Source organism: Pelodiscus sinensis, chromosome 18 (genome assembly GCF_052426305.1).
Source record: "Pelodiscus sinensis isolate ZL-2025 chromosome 18, ASM5242630v1, whole genome shotgun sequence".
NCBI classification, from domain to species: Eukaryota; Metazoa; Chordata; order Testudines; family Trionychidae; genus Pelodiscus; species Pelodiscus sinensis.
The window spans coordinates 18,708,688-18,735,238 of NC_143069.1; the positions used below are offsets into that span (position 1 = coordinate 18,708,688).

A 26,551-nucleotide genomic window follows, 5' to 3' on the forward strand; every position below is an offset into this window, starting at 1 on the left:
GCTCAGGAGAGGGCGGACGTGGGACATAAGCGATGCCGAAGGGAGGGGTGTGGGCATTAGAGGCCACTACCATTGCCCCGCCCCCTTCCCCGCACCTACCCCTGCCCCTGTTCTGAGGCCACTCCCCCACTCATTCCACTCCCCCCTCCCTCTGCTGCTTGGGCTCCCCCACCCTCACTCACGTTCGCTGGCCTGAGGCTGGGGTTACGGTGCAGGAATGGAGGGCTGGGGAGTGGGGCGCGGGAGAGGCTGTGGGTTGCAGGCTCTGAGAGGGGGCTCCGGGCAGCGATGGGAGTTTGGGTGCAGACTCGGAGGGAGTGAACTGTGGGAGGAGGATCCAACAGGAGGCTGGGGTTTGTGGTTTGGGGTGGGAGTTGGGCTCCACCCAGGCAGCACTTATTTCAGATGGCTCCTGGTCAGCCGTGCAGTGGGGCTGAGGCAGGCTCCTGGCCACCCAGGCTTTGCACGGCTCCTGGAAACGGCCGGCACGTCCACCTCCTCGCAGGGGGGGTCAGACAGCTCTACACCGTGCACTGCCCGCGCCCGGAGGCACCGCCTCTGCAGCTCCCATTGGCTGAGATTCCTGGCCAATAGCAGCTGTGAGGCTTGTGCTGGGAGGAAGAGGGGCAGCTTGCGTAGCCTCTCTGATCGCATCTGTGCTGAAGGGATTAGTCTCCTCCTGCCCCCGGCCAGGGCAGACCCTCAGGGAGCTCGGGGGCCGAGAACAGCCCTAGCGCTCGGTGCAGGTACCTGGGCTGGCGGCAGCGTCTCCCTCCTGAGCACCTGCAGCAGCAGGGAACGTTCACAGTACAGGGAGGAAGGGCCAGGGCTGCGACACTGGCACATGGCCCCGGTCCCATCCCTTAACTCCACCCCACCCTGCTCCCTGCCAGCCGGGCAGTGACCTCAGCGATAACAAAAGCCCCTAATCCCAGCCAGACCCCTCCCCTAATCCCACCCCCGGCACCTAATCCCTAATCCCAGCCATCATCCCAGCCCCCAGATCCTACCTCTAATACCAACCTGCCCCCCAGACACCTCCCCTAATTCCAGCCCACACCCAGCCTACCACCCAAGTCTCTCACAGAACCTGGGGCTGTTCTGGCCTGTGCCGGCCCAGCCAGCTCCCCTAGACACAGTGATGTGGGGTAGGGAGTCCCTGCCCTGCAGGAGGGGTGTGATGGAGGCTGCTGCCCACATATGCCAGCTGCCCTGGAGCCCCCTCTGCTCAGCACAGCCCCTGGTTCCTGTCCCAGCAGTGGGGTCCGGCTGCTCTGGGTGGGGCAGGTCTGGGCCTCAGGGCCTCACCGGTCACACGCAGCGTCCTGGAGAGGCTCAGGTTGGAATTCAGCAGCTCCTTATTGTCACTCCTGTGCTGGTACCAGCAGGAGAAATTCCCAGCGTCCCCTGGGCCGGAGACGCGACGGGTGAGGTGGTAGGTGAATGGCCCGGGGGTGAACACTTGGCTGGCAGCCTCCCGCCCGCCCTTGCAGAAGATAAAGCGGGTCACAGGGGACTCCAGGGACCAGACACCTCATGGTAACAATGGCCCCAGGGACGTGTTCAGAGAGAGCAGGGGAGCCGGCAGGCACCCTGAGGGGAGAAGTGGGAGCGAGAGCCCAGCCGGGGAGCCACAGAGAGACCAGAGTCAGTCTAGTATCGCGTGTACAGCTGGGGGAGAGCTAAGGGTATGTCTACACTACAGAGTTAGTTCGAACTAACGCATCTAGAACTAAAAACTAGTTCGAATTAGCGTTTTGCTAATTCGAACTAGCATGTCCACATTGAGTGGATCCTGAACAGGGCTTAAGGATGGCCGGAAGCAGTGCCGGCAGGGCATCAGAGGAGGACTTAGAGCATGGAGATGCTGTCTCAGGCTAGCCGAGGGCTGCGGTTAAAGGGACCCGACCCCCACCCCAGACAGACAGTTCTCAGGGGTTCCCCGCTTGCAAAGCAGTCCTGGCTTGGAGTGCCCGGAGTGCCCACACTGGGCACATCACAGCACTCGGCCATCAGCCCGGCTGCACTTGCCGCAGGCTGCCATCTGGGGAGAGGGGGTAATCGGGGGGCTGCAGGAGAGCTTCCACCCCCAGAAGCCTGCAGAGCCAGCCCAGTCCTCCCCATCGGGGGCTCGTACCCCATTCCTCCCTCACCTCCTTCCACTTACCCTTCCCTAGCCCCCCTTCCTGATGTACAAAATAAAGATAACGTTTCTTCCAACATTGACTCTGTCTTTATTGAACAAAACTGGGGGAGACTGGGAAAAGGAGGTGGGAGAGGGGAAGAGAAAGGCTGGGAGAGGGGAGGGCAACTAACATGATCAGGGGTTGGGAACAGGTCCCAGATGAAGAGAGGCTACAGAGACTGGGACTGTTCAGCTTAGAAAAGAGGAGATGGAGCGGGGACAGGCTAGAGGTCTCTAAAAGCAGGGGTTGGGTGGAGAGGGTGCATTGAGAAAAGTTCTTCATGAGTTGCCATAAAGAAGGACTAGAGGAGACCAAAGGAAAGGAATGGGTATCAGGCTTCAAACTAGTAAGAGAAAGTTGTTCTTCACAAAGCAAATAGTTAACATGTGTAACTCCTTGCTGCAGGAGGCTGTGAAGGCTACAACTAGAACAGAGTTGAAAGGGAAGTGAGATCAAGTCATGGAGGTTGGGTCCATGGAGTAGTCTTAGCCAGGGGGTAGGAGTGGTGTCCCTGCCTAAAGTTTGTGGAAGGCTGGAGAGGGATGGCACGAGACAAATGGCCCAAGAGTCACTGTCTTCGGTCCATCCCCTCCAGGGTCCCTAGGGTTGGCCGCTGTCGGCAGACAGGCTACTGGGCTAGATGGACCTTTGGTCTGACCCAGTATGGCCATTGTAAGCTCAGGGCTCAGGGTCGGGTGTCTCAGTGGACCCCCTTGATTTTCATGCACACCTGCTCCTGGGTGGCCAGGCTGGCAGCTCTCCTGCCCTAGACGGCCACTTTCCTGTGCCTAGTGCGGAGATCGTGGACGAGGTCCACGATATCCGCACTAGCCCAGGAAGGTGCCCGCCTCTTGCGGTCCAGGGCAAGCTCCCGGGAGCCGCCAGCCTGGTCCCGGGAATAGGGGGTGGGCTGGGGGACATCGGGTGGCTGGCTCGAGCCGTGCCAGGTGCAGGGTATGCTGGCTGGGTGCTGGCAGGCTTGCATCTGGCACGGGCACCGTAGCCAGCTCGTGCCCCTTTATGGGGTCCGGGGCCGGGAGGGGGGCAATAGAGTTTCCCTGGTGTTGGCCAGAGTGGCCACCAGGGCAAGCTGGGGAGGGCTAAGCCTCTCACTAGTTCGAATTAAGGGGCTACACACCCCTTAATTCGAACTAGTAAGTTCGAACTAGGCTTAATCCTCGTAAAATGAGGTTTTCCTAGTTTGAACTAAGCGCTCCGCTAGTTCGATTTAAATTCGAACTAGCGGAGCGCTAGTGTAGCACCTATGAAAGTTAGTTCGAACTAACGTCCGTTAGTTCGAACTAACATTGTAGTGTAGACATACCCTCAGTTCCCTGCAAGCTGTTCTCATAGCTCAGCCATCACCACCACTGCCCTGCCTCTCTCCTGCTCCTCATCCCCGCCCCCACTCCTATCCCCTGTTCTCCTCCATCTCCTCCCCCTTCAGTTCTCCTGCCCTTCCCCATTTCTACCCGCCCTGCCCTGCCCATCCCCATCCTCTCCCTACCCCCCGTCTGTCTCCCTCTTATGTGAGGGCTTTGCTGGAAACGCCCCCCCCCCCCCAAGCCAGGGAGATCTCCCCTCCGGGAACAATTCAGCCCCCGCATGTCGCTCCCTCCACTCCACAGTATTTCCTCCATTCCCCACAGTTGAAAATTGAGCTCCCCCGTCCCCTCAGGTGACAGTCGGGCTCCCCCATACGCAGCTGCCTAGGTAGGCGCCTCCCCAGCCAGAGCCTGCCCCTGGCGCCCATGTCTCCTCCCCGACTGCCTGTCCCAGGCGACCACCTGAACTTGCGTCCCCCTTTCCCCCAGGTCACAGCTCCCTCCCTGACCCTGCACCCCCCGACACCCCTCGCCCAGGCCAGACTCCTCTCTGGCACCCGCACCCCCTTCCCCAAACCCTCTGCTCCCCCTTCACCCAGGTCACAGCTCCCTCCCTGACCCTGCACCCCCGACACCCCTCCCCCAGGCCAGACTCCTCTCTGGCACCCGCACCCCCTCCCCCAAACCCTCTGCTCCCCCTTCACCCAGGTCACAGCTCCTTCCCTGACCCTGCACCCCCCGACACCCCTCCCCCAGGCCAGACTCCTCTCTGGCACCCGCACCCCCTCCCCCAAACCCTCTGCTCCCTCTTCACCCAGGTCACAGCTCCCTCCCAGACCTGCACCCCTCTAGAGCCCCTCCCCCAGGCCAGATTCCTCTCCTGCGCCCATTCCCCCTCCTGGACCCTGCACCCCTATCCACCGCCCCAGATCATACCCCCCCCCCTGCACCCAGGCTCCACCCCTAAGCTCCTTTCTGCACCCAACCACCCCGTCCCAGACCCCAAAGCCCTCGGTAGAAATGTGGCCCTTGATCAGTTGCCAAAATGGCCCCCCCATTACAAATTATTGACCAAGCCTGATCCAAATGTTTTTTGAAACATTGTTTAATGAGAATGTAAATACAATTCAATACAATTGGGAGGGTTGGGGGGAGGGGGACGCAGCTGCTGGCTCCTCAGCTCTTGCTGCTCTCACTGGGTGTCTTCCTGCTGCAAGGGAAGCAGAATCCGTCACATTCATCCCTGGGGACTCAGGGGAACTGGCCCCCCCAGCATTTCCACCCTCCTCCCCCCTGCTCTCTGGTCACCCCCCCTCAGGCCTGCAGGGTGAGCTCCTGACCCCCCCCCCCCCAGAGCTCCTGACACCTCGGCCCCCTCCCGCCTCCTAGGACAGTTTCTGTGTTCAGAGCCTCCCCCACCCCCAGGGACGCTCGCAGGGGCAGGAGGGATTCTGCCAGCAGGGACGTGGGGTGGGGGCAGCCTGAGGAAAGGGGCGGGGGACTCCCTGAGGGGATGGGAAGGAGACCCTGGCCCTGCCCCACTCTCCTGATCTGCTCCGGCTGCTCACCATGTATTCCAGGAGCTGATGGGCCTGCCCATGCAGGGCGTGGGCCAGGACCAGCCCGGCCTGGCTGGGGCGCCGCAGGGGGGAGCGGGCAGCGAGCAGAGCCTTGTCCAAAAAGCAGTTCTCCTGCTCTGGTGTAAAGAGCTGCCCAAAGACCTGGAATCAAGAGCACAGGAGGTTTCAGCTGACGGCCCAGAGCCCGGCCCCAACTCCTGGGGCTAAAACAGCTTCCTCCTCCCCCAAACTCCCTTCCAGACCCTGCACCCAGACGCTCTCCTCACCCGGCACCCCAACCCCTGCCCCAGGTCACAGCTTCCTCCTGCCCCCAAGACCCTCCTACCCCCACGAGGGCCCCAGCCAGCCCCACCCCCGAGCCCTGCCCTGCCCTGGCAGCGCGTCCTTACCTCTCCCACCCTCACGCTGTTGCTGTGAGCCAGGACCCATCTTTCCTTGTAGTAGTGTCTGCACCACAGGTCCTCTGCCTGGTGGATGTTGAGGCCTGCAAGAGACACAACAGGGTCATTCTGCTGGCAGGTCTGAGCCCTTCCCCTCCCACGGGTCCCTGCAGGCATCCCTGGGCAAATGGAGGGGCACAGGGGGCAGAAGGGGAACACAGAGGGACGCATCCCCCCTTGGGCCAGTCTGGGGGAAAAGGGCAGGGTCCCCTCCCCCCGCCGCCGGCACCCTCAGGGTGTCCCTGGGGCCCAGGTCCCGGCTGGGTTCCTTACCCCTGTGGTGCAGGAGGAGTTGATACAGGCTGTGCACCCCCTCCCGGGCCAGCCGGCTGACGTCTTCGGATGGGTCCGAAATAAAAAGGCCCAGCTGGGCCACGTGGTGACCCATCCTCGGCCAGTCGGCGGAGTTCTGAGGGGAGAGAAGAGGGGGGGTCCCTCAGCATCCTGGGGCTGCACGTCCCATGCAAACGGCCGCCGAGGCGGGTCTGAGCTCCGGGGACGGACAGAGACACCTCCCGGGGCGGGGCGGGGCCGGCCTTGCGAGGAGACAACCCTGAGCAATGGCCCCGACTGAAGGGTCACTCCGGGGGTGGAACAAGGGGATCCACTGACGGCCACTCCCCAGTCCCCAGGCCCAGTCCCTCAAGAGCCCCCCTGAAGGGCCCAGGGTCGCCCCTCCCCGGGGAAAGGAGAACGCGGCCCATTCCCGGCCCATTCCCGGCCCTGCCTCTGCCTCCCGGGGACGCTCCCAGCCCCGTGCCCTGCAGCCCCAGACCCCCCGGCTCCGAGGTCACTTACGTCAAACCCCGGGAGGGTGGTGGCGACTCCCAGCAGGGCCGTGGTGCTGCCAAGGGCCCTGGCTCGCTCCTGGGGCAGGCGGGACTCCAGCCACGGGCTCAGGTGCTGGGGGGGAAAGAGGCAGGTCAGGACCCGTAGGGAGGTGCCGGTTCTGGGCAGAGCCTGGGGCTCCTCTCGGACTGTGCCCCCCCCAGCCACTGACACTGCTCCTCTCTCGGCCCCCCCCCGAGGAAGCAGGGACAATGGCCCCGTCCCCCACACGGGGCTCACCTCCATTATGAGCTGCAGCCGGGCGGTGTCTGGGGACTCGGCGAGGAGGCTCGCCAGTAGGGCCTGGAGGTCGTAGGGAAGGGCCCGGATGAACTGCTGCAAGACAAGGGGGAGCCCTGGGTCAGAGGGGGGTTGGGGAATCCAGGCCACCCGCTGGCTCCGGGGTGCAGCCTTGAGCAGGGTCTGAGCCGCCTCGCAGAGCAGGGAGGAGCCCAGGCTGGGCATGGAAGGGACGGGCCCCCCGGGAGAGCAATGGGAACCCTGGAGGGAAGGATCCAAACCTGCAGCTTCTTCCCTCCCTCTGCCCCCCACTCCTCTCTGGAGCTCCAGCCCAGCCCGGGAGCAGGGCCCAGAGGGACGTACCTGAGTGTGGATGGGCTCCTGCTGCCAGTCCCCAGACACAGTCTGTCCCACGGCCGCCCTCAGCAGGGGGCTCAGGAGCTGGGCCCGCAGGGGAGGCTGCAAGGTGCTGGCAGGAGAGAGGGGCAGAGACTGTTAATTGAGCAGCAGGAGACAGAGACTTTCCCACTCCCTGGCCAGGGGATCTGCTCTGGGGGGAGTCGGCGGGGGGGGGGGGGGTCGGTACCTGAGGCTGCAGGCGGCGTTGAGGCAGTCGGCCAAGACCAGCGGGGGGGCGAGTCCTCCATGATCTCCTGTGAGACCCAAGGAGACAAAGGGGCGTGTGAGGCTGGGCCCCCAAGAGACGCTCACACGGCCAGCGCCCCCACCCAGCAGGATCCAACCCCACTGCCTCCCGCTGCCCTGTAGCCCCCCTGCCCGGCACAGGGCCCCTCCCAGCACCCCCCTCCCAAACCGGGACCAGCTCAATCCTTGTCCCCAGGCCGTCTCCTGCCCCTCACTGCCCTGGTGACCAGCCTCTGAACCTCCTCATCCCTGCTCCCCAGGCGCATCCCCAGCAGCCCGCTCGGCTCCCTTCCAGCCCCCCATGGCCCGGGGAGACCCCTCCCTGTCCCGAATCCCCCTTCCTGTCCGGCACCCCAGGCCTGCCCCATTTCTGTGTCCCTCCCTCCTCCAGCATCCCCACCCACCCTCCCCATGTCCACCTCCAGCCCTCCTGGCTCCACCCATCCCGTTTCCAGCACCCCCACCCGCCGCCATGGCCCAGGCAGACCCCCGTCCACCCCACGTATCCCCTTCCCTCCTCCCGGCTGCCGCGACTCGCTTACAACGATCCTGGCCATCATGGTGTCCTTGCAGCAGCGCGGCGCCAGGGTGTCCTCGCCCCTTTGGAGGGCGGCGAGGCAGGCGAGGGGGATGGCCAAGAGGAACCGCTGCAGGGCGGCTGGGCTCTGCACCCCAGAGAGAGTCTGTGAGCCTGGGGCCTGCCTGCCCCCCACGGACAGCTGCAGGGCTCAGGCCTCCCAGGAGTGGAGGTGGGAGCTGCTGGTTGTCCAAGCACCCACACTCCCCCCCAACTGCTGCCCCAGGCTTGTGGGGGCCCAGCTGGTGCATGACAAGAGCCCCCAGCTTGGGGGGCCCAGGTCATGCAGGAGAAGGGGCCCCAGGGGGATCCCCAGGGACAAGCCCCTCCCGGAGGGGGGGGGGACGTGCTGGGAAGGGGCCGGACAATCTCGGGTCCCCCCCGTGTGGAGAAGGTTCCTACCGTGTCCCGGGTGTGGAGCTGCTCTTCGATGTCGTAGATGGCCCCTTCCTCCACCCGGGAGTCCACCTGCTCCTGGCAGAGCTCCGCCGAGGCGCAGGGGGGCTCTGTGCGGGAGGAAAGGGACCAGGGTGACTCCAGCGGCCAGCAGGGGTCACGCGCCCCCATGTCAGGGACCCAGGGCAGGTTGGGCCCCACACGCCCCTCGCAGGGACCCATCCCCCTGCCACCCTCACATCTGCCAACGCCCTCAGCAGAGCCCCCACCAGGAACAAGAGAGCCAAGCAGCCCCCCCCCATCCATTGCCCTGGCTGCGGGGCAGACACTGGGGCTGCCCCCCCCCCCCGGGTACTGGGTGAGCCCCTGGGCCCAGCGTGTTCACGGCCCCTCACCTGGGTCTGAGCGGCTGCGGGAGGTGGCCCAGCTGCAGCTGGAGGCCCAGGCGCTGCTGCTGACGGACCTGGACCCACAGCTGCAGGGGCTGGTGCGGGGAGCGACGGGCTGGGGGCTCCCGGAGACTGGCAGGTCCCCGGGGGCCGGGCAGGGCGATGCCCCCTGGTGGTAATGGGGGCTGGGCTCCCGGGGCAGGTGTTTCTCTCCACAGAGGAGGCCCCGGAGCCACCCTACCCGGCTCCCCCGCTGGGCTGGGTCCCGCCTGCCCAGCCGCCTCTGGAGCCAGGTCCGGGGGGGCCTGGCCGGTGGGCGAGTCGCCCCGAGCTGGTGGGATCCAGCTTCCCCGCCCGCGGGGACGGAGAAGCTGCTCCCCACCGGCCCTGGGGCCATCTTCAGGGCTTTCTTGAACCACAGCCGAAAACGTTTGGCCATGCTGGATATGAGGGGAGCAAAGGGGAGCTTGGGGCGCAGCCTGATGAACGAAATCCAGGGGTTCCAGCTCCCCAGAGCGCCTGCCCCCAGCCCCCAAATGGCCCCTTGCTTATCGGTTCGGTCTTGCACAGGCACTGCAAGGACCTGAGGGTATGTCTACACTACCCCGCTAGTTCGAACTAGGAGGGTAATGTAGGCATACCGCACTTGCAAATGAAGCCCGGGATTTGAATTTCCCGGGCTTCATTTGCATAAGCGGGGAGCCGCCATTTTTAAAACCCCGCTCGTTCGAACCCCGTGCAGCGCGGCTACACGGGGCACGAACTAGGTAGTTCGAACTAGGCTTCCTAGTTCAAACTACCGTTACTCCTCATTCCACGAGTCTCCTGCCCATCAACAGCCCCTTCTTGGCCAATCAGGGGAGAATCTAAGGTGTGGGGGGTGGAGCGTTCTCCCCAAAGACACCGGCATAGACTTGTTCCAGCCCCACCTCCCCAGTCCCCACAATGGGGGCTGCATCCCCCACCCCACGGCTCCTGCAAACCACCCCCCGTCCTTCAGCTAGTCTGTTGGGTCCCAAGCTGGGGGAGGCAGCAAGGGAAGGTCACAGAGGAGGCAAGAACAGAGCAGAAATGTGGGGGGATGGAGGAAAAGGGAAACCAACCAGGAGAAAGCCCCAGTGGCGCTAAGGACGCAGCCCAGGTGAGGAATCACCTTCTGGCCCTTGACCGAGGGCTGGGCCTGCCTGGAACCCAGCCGGCCCCGGGCGGGATCCAACCCCTGGGGGCTCTTACCTTCGTCACAAAGGTGTCGGGATGTGGAACTCACAGAACGCGAACGAACCGTGAGGAGGAGACGCACCAGAGCTAAAGCAACCGGGGGTCTCCAAAGTCCCCTGGGCCCGCCCCCCGCTTTTATCAGCCTGAGATGTGGGTCCCTCTGTGAGGTCATCACCTCCCCACCTGCCCTTTGCCTTATATGCTGAGGGCTGCCCAAAGCCCCTGTGAGGTCACCGCCCCCCCCCCCACCCTGCCAGGCAAATGTCCTGCCTCTGGCCACCCCCCTGGGAAGTTTGAGCCATTACTAGGGGTCCCTCCCCCTCCCTCATAGGCTGCTCCCTGCCCTACACTGCAGGCTTCTTGCACGAGAGCTGTTTCACGCCGGAGTTCTTGCGCAAAAGGTCTCGTGCAAGAGTGCCTCCACCCTGCCATGGGCTTTTGCACAAGAGCATCCATGGCAGTGTGAACGCTCTCTTGTGCAAGAAAGCTCTGATGGTCATTTTAGCCATAAAAGTGTCTTGCTCAAGAAGCCCCTGGTGCCCGTCCACGCTGCCTTCTTGCACAACAGCTCTTGCACAAAGGGGGCTTAGTCATCGTCGGGAGAGGAATAACTCCTGTGCAAGGAGCCCTGTTCTCTGATGCTTTACTGCAAATTTACTTCTGCAAGAACACACGTAGAGTGTAGACGCGCCACAAGTTTTTTCGCAAGAACACGCAAAAACAAGCCATGTGGATGTTTTCTTTTTAGGCAAAAGCCCCTTTTTGCACAAGATCGGTCGGCCTTTTTGCAGGCATAGGGATCTTGTGGGAAAAGGGGGTTTTTTGCACAAAAAGTAAACATCCACACGGCTTGGTTTTGCGCACAAACCCCGAGCACAAAAACGGATCGGCAGAAAATATGCAAATGACATTGCGTGTCATAGAGTCCCTCGTTAGCATATTTGTTGCCAAAAAAACTCGTTGTGTAGACGTAGCCTAGGAGAGAAGCGATCTCAGACACAAAGCCCTTCAGTAAGAGGGCATAGCCCTGGGGCGTGGTAGGAGACGTACGGCAGACATGGGAGGTCACTCTCCTAGCTATTTGGCATGGAGGAGGCCTGAGCTGGAGCACTGTGTCCAGATCTCAGGGCCATGCTTTAGGGGAGAGAGTCCAGAGGGGAACTATGAAAAGGGATTAGGGACGTTAGATATTCACTGAGTAGTCAATTAACCTCATGATTTCTTATCGGTTACTTGACTTTTCGATAGTCCCCAGGGGCCAGCTGTCTCAGTCCTGGCTCGCGCTGGGTGCGGGACCTACCCCCTCTGCGGCTCTGCATTTACAGTGTGTTAGGAGCCAGGCAGGCAGGCAGCCTCGCTCAGTTCCAGTTTGCACCAGGTCCAGAAGCTCAGACCCAGCCCCCAGGCAAGGGCTGCTGCCAGCTTGTGCTGCTGCCTCTGATACTGAGGCAGCAGTACGGAGTGCCAGGAGGGAACTGGTCTAAAAAGCACCTCCCCTTGTGACCTGGCTGCCTGTCATCCCACGCTGCTGCCTCCGTTTTTGGCGAGAGAGAGCCGCCTGTCTTGAGACACCGGTGGGGAGTCGGATTTTCAAAAGGCAGGTCTCTGTCCTTTGTGAGCCTTCCAAAGCGCTTCGGTGGGGGGAGGGGGCAGGAAGGCGGACGACACTCAGGAATTGTAGCACCCAAATCCACGGAGTGTTTCGCCAGCACCTCCTGCAACAGAGCCCAATCCCTGACAGGCTTTTAGGCAAGATAGATCATTTGAAAAAATGACAGACACAGGGTTTTCCGTCACCGCTCTCCCTTTCTTTTATTTCCCTGGGCTAACTGGCTTGTTCCTCTTTGGCTAAGGATGGAAGGGTATGTCTACACTACAATGTTAGTTCGAACTAACGGACGTTAGTTCGAACTAACATTCATAGCCGCTACACTAGCGCTCCGCTAGTTCGAATTTGAATCGAACTAGCGGAGCGCTTAGTTCGAACTAGGAAAACCTCATTTTACGAGGCTTAAGCCTAGTTCAAACTTACTAGTTCGAATTAAGGGCTGTGTAGCCCCTTAATTCGAACGAGTGGGAGGCTAGCCCTCCCCAAGTTTCCCTGGTGGCCACTCTGGCCAACACCAGGGAAACTCTATGCCCCCCTCCCGGCCCCGGACCCCTTAAAGGGGCACGGGCTGGCTACGGTGCCCGTGCCAGGTGCAAGCCTGCTAGCACCCAGCCAGCAGACCCTGCACCTGGCACGGCACAGAGCCACCCACCCGATGTCCCCCAGCCCACCCCCTCTTCCCGGGACCAGGCTGGCGGCTCCCGGAAGCTTGCCCGGGACCGCAAGAGGCGGGTACATTCCTGGGCTAGTGCGGACATCGTGGACCTCGTCCACGATCTCCGCACTAGGCACAGGAAAGTGGCCATCTAGGGCAGGAGAGCTGCCAGCCTGGCCACCCAGGAGCAGGTTTGCATGAAAATCAAGGGGGTCCACTGAGACCCCCGACCCTGAGCCCTGAGCTTACAATGGCCGTCCTGGGTCAGACCAAAGGTCCATCTAGCCCAGTAGCCTGTCTGCCGACAGCGGCCAACCCTAGGGACCATGGAGGGGATGGACCAAAGACAGTGACCAAGCCATTTGTCTCGTGCCATCCCTCTCCAGCCTTGCACAAACTTTGGGCAGGGACACCACTCCTACCCCCTGGCTAAGACTACTCCATGGACCCAACCTCCATGACTTGATCTCACTTCCCTTTAAACTCTGTTCTAGTTGTAGCCTTCACAGCCTCCTGCAGCAAGGAGTTCCACCGGTTAACTATTTGCTTTGTCAAGAAGAAAAACTTTCTCTTACTAGTTTCAAGCCTGCTACCCAGTCCTTTCCTTTGGTGTCCTCTAGTCCTTCTTTATGGGAACTCAGGAAGAACTTTTCTGAATGCACCCTCTCCACCCAACCCCTGCTTTTAGAGACCTCTAGCCTGTCCCCCCTCCGTCTCCTCTTTTCTAAGCTGAACAGTCCCAGTCTCTGTAGCCTCTCTTCATCTGGGACCTGTTCCCAACCCCTTATCATGTTAGTTGCCCTCCCCTCTCCCAGCCTTAATCTTCCCCTCTCCCACCTCCTTTTCCCAGTCTCCCCCAGTTGTGTTCAATAAAGACAGAGTCAATGTTGGAAGAAACGTTATCTTTATTTTGTACATCAATAAGAAGGGGGGCTAGGGAAGGGTAAGTGGAAGGAGGTGAGGGAGGAATGGGGTACGAGCCCCCGATGGGGAGGACTGGGCTGGCTCTGCAGGCTTCTGGGGGTGGAAGCTCTCCTGCAGCCCCCCGATTACCCCCTCTCCCCAGATGGCAGCCTGCGGCAAGTGCAGCCGGGCTGATGGCTGAGTGGTGTGATGTGCCCAGTGTGGGTACGCCGGGCACTCCAAGCCAGGACTGGTTTTCAAGCGGGGCACCCCTTAGAACTGTCTGTCCGGGGTGGGGGTCGGGACCCTTTAAGCGCAGCCCTCGGCTAGCCTGAGACTGCATCTCCACGCTCTAAGTCCTCCTCTGATGCCCTGCTGGCACTGCTTCCGGCCATCCTTAAGCCCTGTTCAGAGTCCACTCAATGTGGACTTGCTAGTTCGAATTAGCAAAACTAGTTTTTAGTTCTAGACGCGTTAGTTCGAATTAGCTTAGTTCGAACTAGCGCTGTAGTGTAGACATACCCGAAGAGAGGAGCCAGCAGGGGTAGAATGAATTGTGTACCAGGTCCTGGAAACAAGAGCATCTCCTCCAAATCACCCATCCACACCTGAACTGTTTAAAAGCTTGGCTGCCAATAAAGACACCTTAGCTCAGCAAATGCCAAGCCAGGCACCTGTGTTTGGACACGAGGGGTGCACAGGGATGTGAGAACCAGGAAGGCTGATCTGTGAATTCACCCCCAACCGTCCCAGTACAAGACAGACGCTTGCGCCAACCAGCAGGGGTCACTGCTCCTCCGGTTTGGCTTGGACAAAGGTGCCCATCTGTTTGGTGTTCGCGTCTCGGAGCTGCGCCAGCTGCCTCTGGCCACGGCGGAGCAGATACTCGATGTGCATCACGTCGGCCCAGGGGATGCTGGCGTTCTTCCGGAACTCAGCCTGGATGCGAGGCAGGAATCCCGGCTTCTCCCGGCCGGCGCGCAGGAACTGCCTGTATAGGCTCAGGACGTGCTTCTGCAGCTTGCTATGCCGGGCCATGGTGCGCCTGGGGGGCCTGCCCAGGCCACGGGGGGCCAGCGCCACGAGGCAGGGGCTGGAAGTGAACAGAGGCGGAGATGTTAGAGCAGCATCTCATTCCCAGACGCGCCTGTGCAGGCATTTCCATGCACTTTTCACCCCCACCTGCTAGGGTTACCAGATGGTTTAAAAAAATACCGAACAGCAGGGGCCGGGGGGGGGGGGGGGCGGGACTGGCTGGAAGAGAGGGGGTGGGGGGGAACCGGCCGCCGGGAAGCAGGGCTGGCTGGGAGGGGGCTGGAGGGAGCGGGGCTGGCCGGGGGGCAACCAGCCGTCGGGAAGCGGGTCTAGTTGGGTTGAGGACCAAGAGGTGGGGGAACCGGCCGGCAGCGCTGCAGAGATGTACCAGAGCCTGGGTCGGATTCATCTTTGGTGGGCCCTGGCTCCTAGACCATAGACACACTCCCCCCACCACCCCCCCGGAGGCCCTAGGGAAAATGGCACCCCGGCCCTGTGGACATGGTGCCCTCTCTGTTTCCCTTGGCCCTGTAGGCACTAAGCTCCACTCCTGCCGCCCAACTCCTACAAGGCCCGACGGATTTCTCTGTGGCCCCCGACCCAAAAAAGGATCCCCCCAGCCCTGTGTTAGGGGATACGAGGGAGTCTGGCTGGGATGTAAGTGCAAATAACTCTGCTCTTAGCAGCTCTGAACTGATGGGCTCTGCCCTGTGCCCCAACCAAGAACCCTAACATAAGAACGGCAGTACTGGGTAGCCTGTCTGCTGACAGTGGCCAGCACCAGGTGCCCCAAAGAGGGTTGACCAAAGACAATGATCAAGCGATTTGTCTCCTGCCATCCTTCTCCAGCCTTCCACAAACAGAGGCCAGGGACACTATTTCTATCTCCTGGCTAATGGCCTTTTATGGACCTAACCTCCGTGAGATTATCTAGCTTCTCTTTAAATCCTGTTATAGTCCTAGCCTTCACAGTCTCCTCTGGCAAGGAGTTCCACAGGTTGACTACACGCTGTGTGAAGAAGAACTTTCTCTTATTAGTTTTAAACCTGCTACCCATTAACTTCATTTGGTGTCCTCTAGTTCTTCTATTATGGGAACTAATAAATCACTTTTCTTTATTCACCCTCTCCACACCACTCATGTTTTTATAGACCTCTATCATATCCCCCCTCAGTCTCCTCTTTTCTAAACTGAAAAGTCCCATCGCTTTAACCTCTCCTCATATGGGACTCGTTCCAAACCCCTAATCATGTTAGTTGCCCTTTTCTGAACCCTTTCCAAGGCCAAAATATCTTTTTTGAGGTGAGGAGACCACAGCTGTACACAGTATTCAAGATGTGGGCGTACCATAGTTTTATACAGGGGCACCCTGAGTTACCAAACCACATGACACTGCCCATTAAAAACCCACCAGGACTTACCCAGCATTTATATGCAGAGGTCCCGCACCAGCAGCGATCTGCACTGGACAGGAAACCATCCGCCCAGCACGCGCGGGAAATCACAGGAACCCAGCCTGGGTGGTCCGATGCCCCAGCCCTGACAGAAGAAAATCAAGGTGTGCTTGAAGTGCCACGCCCACCATCCCTTGGTCCTCTGGGGCATTCGGCACATCCTGCTGGGTGAAAGGGCCGGTCACAGCTCCAGGGTCTGTCACACTTCAGGGCCTTTGGCAGCTCCTGTTCACCGGGGTCAGGCAGATAATCGCCCCGAGCTTTCCCAGCACTTTTCAGCATCAGCTCTCAAAGGGGGGCAGCGTGACCCCCATGGGAGCAGGGGAATGTCAAAGAAGGAATGGGGCGGGGTAGGGGAGGCAGCCAATGGCTTCTCCTAAATCAGTGGTCCCCAACCATTTGAGGTTGCCGGGCGCCAAGGGGTGTGGCTGTTTGCCCACAGGGCGCCCTGGAGCGGAGCCCCCCATTGCGCACCCGGGGGCGGGGCCCCCCCATAGACACATTCCCAGGGCCGCCCTCCCCCCCACAAGTACCGCATGCCCAGGGCCGGGCCTCCCACCAAGCGCCGCGCGCCCGGGACCGGCGCTCTCCCCCCAAGCACCGCGTGCCCGGGGCCGGCGCACCCTGCAAGCGCCACGCGCCCGGGGCCGGCACTAGCGCTGGCACTCTCCCCCCCCCAAGCACCGCGCGCCCGGGGCCGGCGCTCTCCAAGCGCTGTGCGCCCAGGGCTGGCGCACCCTGCAAGTGCCGCACGCCCGGAGCCTGCGCTCCCCCCATGCGCCACGTGGCCATAGCGCGGGCAGCCAATCTGCGGCGCCCCCGGGGCCGGCGCTCACCGTGCACCATGCGCCCGGGGCCAGCTCCGGCACCGCACATGCGCCACGTGCCCGGGGCCAGGCCAGCCCTGAGCACTTGGCGGGCGCATACAAATGCGGGCACCGTGTTGGGGACCACTGTCCTAATGTTAGCAGTGGGGACACCAAGTTTGGAAGTGAATGGTTAACCAGTAAGCCGGTTATGGTTAACCAGAGGGGGCTGGAGCAGCCCTCCACCAGCCATAGGCACAGGGCACTCTGGCACGCCACGGGTAGGGTTGCTCAGCAGTCACAGCAGTGTGCCAAGGGGGTAGGTGTGTGGGCTGTTCCAAGCCCATCTTTAACACGTCCTACGTGTCCCATTTAATCAGTTAACTGGTTCAACATATTGTTTAACTGGTTAGCTAATTAAATGAGATTTTACATCCCTGGCACCAAGGTGGCTAAAAGTAGGGTTGAATTGGGACTAGAAATTCCAGGATTTTGACTTTTTTTTCCTGATCACACACAGTTCTGCAAATAAATTCACGTTTTGTTTAGATTTTGACTTTTTTTAAATGTAGTACGGTGGATTACGGAAGATAAACCTTAAAGAGACCAAACAAAGAGTCATTTCAGGAATGGAAAACTACATTTTAATGTTCTGAAATGGTGGAGTTTTCCCCTTCCAAACAAAAGGTCACTAAAATCAGCATTTTCCAATGGAAAAACATCCCCTCAGAAAACTTCCTTCCAGCTCTAGTTAAAACGGCCGTATTTTGAAGTGTATAATCAACCTCTGGAACTCACTGCAAAAGGATATTAATGATGGTGAAGGAAAGGGGAGGGAATCATAGAATCATAGAGCTGGAAGAGACCTCAGAAGGTCATCAAATCCAGCCCCCTGCTCTAGGCAGGACCAATCCCAACTAAATCAACCCGGCCAGGGCTTTGTCAAGCTGAGACTTAAACACCCGCTGTGTACAGCCTGTCTGATCCCTTCTGGGGAAGCATGGGTGGGAAGAAAGAATTAGACAGGGTTAGACAAACCCGTAGGTCTTGGTTGACTTCGTCCTGCTTCAGGGCAGGGCGCTAAACTTGGGGACTACTCTAGTCAGACCAACATTTCAATCAATCTTGTCAAGAAACAGGCAAAAAAAAAAACCCAACCCAAAGGAGGAAGAAACACGTTCCTTGGTTTGTAAACAGAGACACAGAGAACAGCTCCTTCCGTTAGGGGGGGTGGGAATAAAGAAAATAATCCCTCGCCCCCTCCCCTTCCTATTTGGTCCTAAAGGATGAAGATTTGTGCAGGCTGCGGGGGCAGGACTGATATTCAGGGAATGGGGAGCATGGGGGAGAAGGGGGCAGCTTGCTTACAATCCAGGGGCAACCCCGTGTCTCGGGGCTGGCCCAGCAGAGGCGGGATTTCTGCAGCGCAGGGGGACACGAGGTGAAACAAGCAGCGACTCGGCCGATTGGGGCTTGTTATTGTAGGGTCGCATTGAAGCAGACACTGGCACCAGCGTCGCCTCCAAGAGCGAGGGGAGTGCGCGGCCTGGTAACCCCGGACGGACCCGGACCTGGACCCCCCTGCGCTGGGGGGCCAGGAGTCACCGCCCCCCGCCCCTCACCTCTGCCTCCTGCCTGCTCGCAGCTCCCGGGCCCGCGGCAGCAGCTGTGCCAGCCGGCTCCGAATGTTGAAACACCAGCAACATTAGCCCTCGCTTCCCATTGGCTGGAGGGCCCCAGGGGCGGGCGCAGGAAAGGGGAAGCTCCGCCCTTCGAGGGCCACGTGGGCCGGCAGTGGAAGTTGCAAGTCAGCTGGAGGAGAGAGGGGCCCGGCCCGGCCTGCGCACGTGGCTTTCACCGCAGCGCTCACCTGCCCTCACGCCCCACGCTCCTGCTTTTCCCTCCCTGCGTTGTTCGACCCAACCCTCACCCAGGCATCCACCCAGTTCACCCCGATTCTCACCCCTTTTTAAACTTAACTTTAAAGATAAGCAAGAAGCTGCATTTTTGTACCTGCTGTGATAAGAAACAGTTTGTTTTGAGAACTGATAAGGAGACTCCGTTTCTGCTCTCCCCGTTTGTTCCAAACTCCCTGTTTATGTTCTCCTTTGGCCATAACAAACTGTCTCCTTATTGCCCAGTACCTGTCTTTTGGGCTGATAAGAAATTGCTAATGCATTATAAATTGCTTAAGGCCATGATGTATAGTTGGCCAGGTGTCCATGGATACTAAAAGTTTCTAACCGATAAAGAAGGGTGGGTTGCTTGGGCAAATAGTCTATAACGTAACGGAACTGTCTATATAAGCCTACCTGTTAATAAAATCGTGGCTGGTTCACTTTGGAGACGGGCCGCTCTCTATTGTAAGTGCGCACTATTCAATAAAGAGCTTGTGATTGAATCTTGCTGGTGTTGCCTGTCTCTTTGCGGTCAGACAACGAACAAAGGCCGTCCGGGTTCAAGTCCCCGACACCCCGATTCTCACCCCTTTTTAAACTTGTTCCTAAGAAACCCCGATCGGTTCCTGGGAAATTCCCAACAACTCTTATCAGTGGTGCCCGTTACATACCAGCTGGGTTTCCCCTTTGATATTTACATACCCACTGCCTCCTTTTTTCGCCCCTCCCATTTTTTCCTCCCCTGTTCATTTTGGTTCTGGACATACAACACTCCAGTCGTCTGAAGAAGTGGGCTATGCCCAGGAAAGCTCATGATCCCATTGACACGGTTTGTTAATCTTTAAGGTGACTGACTATATGTTGTGTTTTAAGTTTTTCCTGTTACAGACTCACTCAGCTACCCCTCTGAAACTCGTGGGCTCTGTCTACACTGCAGGCTTCTTGCACAAGAACTGTTTTGCAGAAGAGTTCTTGTGCAAAAGGTCTTCCATACGAGCGCGTCCACACTGCCATGTGCTTTTGCAGAAGAGATGTGCTTTTGCACAAGAGCATCCATGGCAGTGTCGACACTCTCTTGCACAAGAAAGCTCTGATGGCCATTTTAGCCGTAGGGGTTTTTTGCGCAAGAAATTCATGTTGCCTGTCTACACTGCCGCCTTCTGGAAGAGCTCTTGTGCAAGAGGGCTTATTCCTCGTGGGGAGAGGAATAACTCTTCCGGAAGAAGCCCTGTTTGCTGATGCTGTACTGTAATACTTGTGCAAAAACACGCACGCAGTGTAGACACTCTGCAAGTTTTTGCGCAAGAACAGCTGTTCTTGTGCAAAAAGCCTGCAGTGTAGACATAGCCTTAGAGGGGCAACCCCAACAGTCATTACTAACAAGGAGTCCTGTGGCACCTTGAAGATTTATGTGGGCATCAGCTGTTGCGGAGGAAAAGCAGGTCCAAGTGTTTTTTACCCCTGGAAGCGGATGCCCAAATACACGTGTTAGTCTTTAAGGTGCCCCAGGGTGCCTCTGTTTAAACAAGTGGAAGAGAAGGGCCTGTGTGCACCTCATAGGATGCCAGGCTAGACTGAAGATCACAATGGCCCTCTCTGGCCTGGAAGTTAATGAATGGTTGCATCTGGCCAGGCTGCCTCTCTTTATGCTTGCATTAACTAACTGGGTTATTTGCAGGTGTTGTACTCAGTCCAGCTGTGTCGGAGCGCCTGCTGCTGGAGGAGAACGCAAAAGTTCTGTTACCTGGTTTGTAAGTCTGGAGCCTTCTCTACTGCATGAGGTACAAGCCACCTGGCTCTTCGCTAAAGTTGCAGAGCCGAGTCACTATCGCTGGATGTGGTCTCCGTGCCCAGAGTCCCCAGAGACCACAAACCAGATAAGATTCGAAATCGCCCAAGCAGATTTTTTGCGTAACAACATGCAATAATAGTTGCCAGCGAACAGACTCAGCGCTGCGCCGCTACACTTTATGGAAGCCGTGGCAATGTCCTAACACCCACTGAGCACCATCCAGTGCCCCCACACAGTCAGCTGGTGAACACCATTTGAGGTGAACTTTTATACATTCCAGATGTATCAGGTTGCTACCCCCTGTTACCTGGTTACCGTCCCTTACCTTGCAGAAGGGGGCTTACTTCCTAGTCTTCATACTGTCAACTTACTATCTGTTATGCTGTCAACTTTGACCTGGTCCTGAACATAGGTCGGTATGTACTTTATTTGTGGGAGGTAAATGGTACCAAGATGTTCCTTAGGACAATCCACAGAACTACAGACCGGTCAGCCTTACCTCACTCCCCGGAAAAATCATGGAGGGGATCCTCAAGGAATCCATTTTGAAGCACTTAGAATAAGGAAAGGGATCAGGAGCAGTCAGCATGGATTCACCAAGGGCAAGTCATGCTTGACCAACCTGATTGCTTTCTATGACGAGGTAACTGGCTCTGTGGACATGGGGAATTCAGTGGATGTGATATACCTGGACTTATTCTTGCCAGCAAGTTAAGGAAGTATGGATTGGATTAATGGACTGTAAGATGGATAGAAATCGGGCTAGACTGTTGGGCTCAATGGGTAGCGATCAACAGCTCGATGTCTGACTGGTGGTCAGTTTCAAGCAGAGGACCTCAAAGACCGGTTCTACGGTCGGTTTTGTTCAACATCTTTATTAATGACTGGATGAGGGGATGGATTGCACCCTCAGCAAGTTTGCCTATGTCACTAAGCTAGGGGGAAAGGTAGATACATTGGAGGGTAGGGTATATGGTGCAGAGTGTCCAAGACATATTGGAGGATTGGGCCAAAAGAAATCTGATGAGGTTCAACAAGGACAAGTGCAGAGTCCTGCACTTGAATGGAAGAATCCCAAGAATTGTTATAGGCTGGGACCGACTGGCTAAGTAGCAGTTCTGCAGAAAAGGACCTGGGGGTTACAGTGGATGAGAAGCTGGATATGAGTCAACAGTGTGCCCTTGTAGCCAAGAAGGCTAATGGCATATTAGGGTGCATTAGGAGGAACATTGCCAGCAGATCTAGGGAAGTGATTATTCCCCTTTATTGGGATGTGGTGAGGCCACGTCTGGAGTATTGTGTCCAGTTCTGGGCCCCCCACTACAGGAAGGATGTGGACGCATTGGAGAGGGTCCAGTGGAGGGCAACAAAAATTATTAGGAGGCTGGAGCACATGACTTAGGAGAGGCTGAGGGAGTTGGGCTTGTTTAGTCTGCAGAAGAATGACGGGGGATTTGATAGCAGCCTTTAACTATCTGAAGGGAGGTTCCAAAGAGGATGGAGAGAGGCTGTTCACAGTGGTGACGATGGCAGAACGAGGAGTGATGGTCTCAAGGTGCAGTGGGGGAGGTGTATGTTGGATATTAGGAAAAACTCTTTCCCTAAGAGAATGGGGAAGCACTGGAATGGGCTAACTAGGGAGATGGTGGAATCTCCATCCCTAGAGGTTTTTAAGTCCTGGTTTGACACAGACCTGGTTGGGATGATTGAGTTGGGATTGGTCCTGCTTTTGGGCAGGGGGCTGCACTCGATGACTCCTGAGGTCTCTTCCAGCCCTGGGATTCTATGGTTCTAAGGCAAGGGACTTCTTTTATTTGAGAGCCCCAATTCCTTCAACAGCAGTATAGGTCCAATCCATGGAGCTCCTGAAGAGCAGCTCTGCATCCCATTCTATGGCAGCCCAACTGTCCTTGGAACTGGTCAGACCAGTGTGACATCCCCCTGTGTAGGCATAATGAGCTAACGTGTCCTTCACTCCCATGCACCAACTTTGCCACTTATCAACTATGTTTTTAATTTGTTCGAAGGGAAAGCTGAATGAAGCCAAAATTAATGAGTGTTTTAACTTGTAACAAAATACAGGACTGTGTAGCGCTTTAAAGACTAACAAGATGATTTATTAGATGATGAGCTTTCGTGGGCCAGACCCACTTCCTCAGATCCACTATTTGATCTGAGGAAGTGGGTCTGGCCCACGAAAGCTCATCATCTAATAAACCATCTTGTTAGTCTTTAAAGTGCTACATAGTCCTGTATTTCGTTTCAGCTACACCAGACTAACACGGCTACATTTCTATCACTGTTCTAACTTGTGTTTCTGTTCCCGGGAAATGTTGAAACGGTAGATTCCTAGGGACTGTCAAGTAGAAAGATTGACCCAAATTAGTTACTTGTTTACTTTCTTTGGCTCCACTGGAATCTTACAACAGGGATTAACTAGCTCCATTCATATCTATAATTAACACAAACAAAATCTACGTTTAGTGACAGGTAAGGTTTCCTGAGCACATGTCTAACAATCCAAACATTTAAAATCAGAAGTTAGTGGAAGGAGGCTGAAAAAGGTGAGGCTTTCGAGAGAAAAATTGCCCGAGAAAGGGTTATTTTGAACACCAATTTACTCTGTATCAACCCATTTTTCCATTAAACCAACCTGAAGTACTATAAATAGGACTCAAAGTTTATGTCCTATGTTTTAGTTTTTGTCATAAACACCACAAGAAAAAAATATAAAGCAAATGGGAAAAAAGGGAGGACGCGATTTATGAAAAAGCAAACAGTTGATAGGAGAAGCTAAAATTGAAAAAAAAAATCTATAACCAGTAACATAAAGGATAATTAGGAAATGTTTAAATATATCGGGAAAAAAAGAAATCAGAGGAATGGTAAAGATCCATTACTGTATAAGGCTGGTCAAATTGCCAATCATGATGAAAAAAAGAAACTTCAGCAACCTGCTTGGAATTTAATGCGTTGAACTACACACAAGCCATAAAGATTGGATGTCTTTCTAAAACATATGTGGTAGCTCAACCGAGGGATGTTAAATTGCGCTTAATCAGCTAATCCAGTAGTTGGTGGAATTTCCATCGACTACTCAATTAGTCAATAAGGGTATGTCTACATTAGCTCGTTAATTTGAGCTAGGTAGGCAAAGCAGGCAACCGGAGTTGTAAATGAAGCCCGGGATTTAAATAGCCCAGGCTTTATTTGCATGTTCCCGTCCGGTCGCCATTTTGAAATTCCACTAGCCCGAAGTAACTGCCGCGCGGCTATAGAATGAGATGTAACAGTTAATTCGAACTAAGGACTTAGTTCGAATTACCGTTTCATTGCCACATGTAGCTGGCAGGAAGGGACCTCGAGAGGTCGAGTCCAGTCCCCTGCCCTCATGGCAGGACCCAGTACTGTCTAGACAAGTGTTTCTTAAACTTTTTAAGACCGAGGAACACCAAACAATTTTTTTTTTAATGAGGATTTTTTGTTGACTCCTGAGGTCTCTTCCAGCCCTAGGATTCTATAAATGTGCTTGGTACCTGTGCCTGGACCTTTATGCTTGATCTGGCTTATACTATTTCTCTTTCCTGCCTGCGGTTCCACTGAGCCAAAGTCTTGCTTCCTAGATTTCAGGCCTGTTGCTGTTTTTATGTTACCGGCCTTTATTCGGGCCTGCTGATTTTATGTTACCAACCCGCAACTTACTACAGAGGCAACTGAGTCCCAAAAATGAGGAGCAGCTTGTTCAAAAACACAGCAAGCCAGTGGCAGCGCTAGGAATAGGACCCGTATGTCCCAACTCCCTGTCCCCTGCTGTACTAACCAGACCAAAATACTTTGACCACCAGGGTCTGAAGCCCCACAGACAGGGGCCACGGAAGGGGAGGGGGAGAGGCAAAGGGGGCAGTTGTCCCGGGAGCTGATGATTTAAAAGGGTCCAGGCCTCTGGGTCACTGTATCGACTATTATGGCAGCCGCCACTGCCAGAGACCCGGGCAAATGAAATCAATCCTAGAGCTCTGTCTGGTGCAGGGTGGGTGGCGCTAAGGCCTGATTGGCCCTCGCCTTGTCCCTCCTACCTTTAGCTTTGCCCCTTTGAGGGGGTCTAGAGCCGACCCCCCCCCCATACATTACCCAGGGCCCGACAACGTGACACCAGCCCCGTTGACATGAATGTGCCCCAAATCCCTCAGACCCAGTACAGTCCCCCCCTCCTCCCCCCCCCCCGCATCCTTAATTCTTCTCTTGTCATCTGATTGCTTCAAGCATTGTTACAGGCTGGGGACCGACTGGCTAAGCAGCAGAAAAGGACCTGGGGGTTACAGTGGATGAGAAGCCGGAGATGAGTCAACAGGACGCCCTTGTAGCCAAGAAGGTTAATGGCATATTAGGGGGCATTAGGAGGAGCATTGCCAGCAGGTCTAGAGAAGTGATTATTCCCCTTTATTCGGCTCTTGTGAGGCCACATCTGGAGTATTGCGTCCAGTTCTGGGCCCCCAACTACAGGAAGGATGGGGACGCATTGGAGGGGGTCCAGGGGAGCTTGACCAAAATGATTCGGGGTATGGAGCACATGACCTATGAGGAGAAACTGAGGGTTCTGGGTTTGTTTAGCCTGCAGAAGCAAAGAGTGAGGGGGGATTTGATAGCAGCCTTCAACTTCCTGAAGGGAGGTTCCAAAGAGGATGGAGAGAGGCTGTTCTCAGTAGTGAGGGATGGCAGAACAGGGAACAGTGGTCTCAGGTTACAGCGGGGGAGGTCTACGTTGGATATTAAGAAAAACTATTTCCCTAGGAGGGTGGGGAAGCACTGGGCTGGGTTCCCTAGGGAGGTGGTGGAATCTCCATCCCTAGAGGTTTTTAAGTCTCCGTTTGACAAAGCCCTGGCTGGGATGAAGAGTTGGGATTGGTCCTGCCTTGGGCAGAGGGCTGGACTTGATGACTCCTGAGGTCTTTTCCAACTCTAGGATTCTATGATTCATCCGTGCGATGTCACTGGAGACGCAGGGAGGTACACTGTGGGCGAAAGCCCCGATCTTGCTTCTGGTTTTGTACAGGCGGCCGTGAAAGTAACTTTACAGTTTCTCACAGGTACTGTCCTGTTGCAGCCCAGGTCTTTGCAGTTCTTGCTGGAGCTGCGCACCAGGGCACTTTCACCTCTGTGTTCAGGATTCAGAGTTATCTCTTTTCCCAAAGATCTTCCCTGGAGCTGTTCAGAGAGAGCTTGCTCCCTCTCGCCACAGTCTCTCTTAAGGCAACCATGTTCTTCAGAGCCTCTGGCCTGACGTGGAACGGGACGGGGGACACCACAGAAGAGGCCAAATTCGCCGGGGGAAACACTCCAAGGAAATGGATGCTAAAGAGGGTCCATTCGCCAAGACTCATGTGCAGGGCCTCTTTGATTTCAGTGTTGTCACTGTAGACCAGCGCGCGCCCGTTGAGATTATGGTCCCTGAGCCTCTGTTTGTACAGCGGGACGTTTTCCTCCTTCAAGCCGATTGTGTCCATCTGGAAGAGAAGTGGGAGCACCCGTTAGTGCCGTGCATCTACTGAACATGTCGCCAAACACGTTTCTAGGAAGGGTCCGCTATAGCTCCCGAGAGGAACCTGTCTGGGCTTGCTCAGATTCTAGCAAACAAGGCGGGCCGGCCGGCTGTGGGGCCAGGTATGGTACCCTGCACACCCCACTGCCGTGTGCTTGGATTCTGTTAGGGGCACCGCTGAGCAAGTTGGCACGGCAGGGGAAATAGCATGCTCTCTGCAGGCAAAAGCTAGCAATGCAGGGACCACTGGAGGGGTGTGTTGAAATGAAGAGGGAAGGTTTCCTGACCCTGCTTGTAGGCAGGAGAGAAGCATGCAGTCAGCCTGACGGGGGTGGAGTTGGGCCTCTCGACCTAAGGCTATATCTACACTGCGGGCTTTTGCAGGCAGAGAGTATGCTAATGAAGCACTCGTTAGCAACTTCTTGTGCTTCATTAGGGGTGTGTCTAGACTACATGCCTCCGTCGACGCAGATATCCTCCTTGGTCTGGAACCCTGCAACGGGGATGAGGTAAAACACGAAGATTAGCCTCACCGAGCGCATCCGCAGTGGATGCTCAACAGTGTCTCTGCTAATATTTTTCGGTTCAAGGTACTAGGTACAAGGGGAGGGAGCAAACAAATGTCCGAAACCAGACAAGTTTATTTTAGGCTATAAATATTGGGGTGCCTGGCCTTACCCCCTTTGCATGGCCGAAGGGACAACAGAGACTTACTGACTGACTTGCTCCTCATCCTGGAGCACTTGAGTTGGTGCACGCGTAACCGCAAATCCAGGGCACTAGATCTGTGACTACACGGCTATAAACCTGGCCAAGTGCCTCTGTCACCAGACGGTGCCTGTGGTCGGTCTTTGTGCATAACAGCGAGATCTGCAGCAGGAGCAGGCTGCGTTACCTGCACTGACCACTGATAACACCGGAGCTCCAAGAACAGAAGCACTGAGCCACGCTGCTGAGGCAACCACATCACAGCTCTTAACACTAGGAGCCCGTAAGTACTCCTGTAGACCCTGCTTTCGCTGGCATTAAGCCAAAC

General features: G+C 56.8%; 1 protein-coding gene across 1 annotated transcript in view; it reads right to left on the minus strand.

The window, feature by feature from the left end:
• LOC149523270 (uncharacterized) overlaps window positions 1-26,551 on the minus strand; it is a 378,475-nt gene that overhangs the window by 64,517 nt on the left and 287,407 nt on the right. Inside the window, exons 4-6 of the mRNA XM_089770415.1 lie at window positions 6,963-7,068; window positions 6,600-6,695; window positions 6,330-6,434 (exon numbers count right to left, since the gene is read on the minus strand). Coding sequence (XP_089626541.1) covers window positions 6,330-6,434; window positions 6,600-6,695; window positions 6,963-7,068 — 307 coding nt within the window. The remainder of the gene's footprint in view (window positions 1-6,329; window positions 6,435-6,599; window positions 6,696-6,962; window positions 7,069-26,551) is intronic.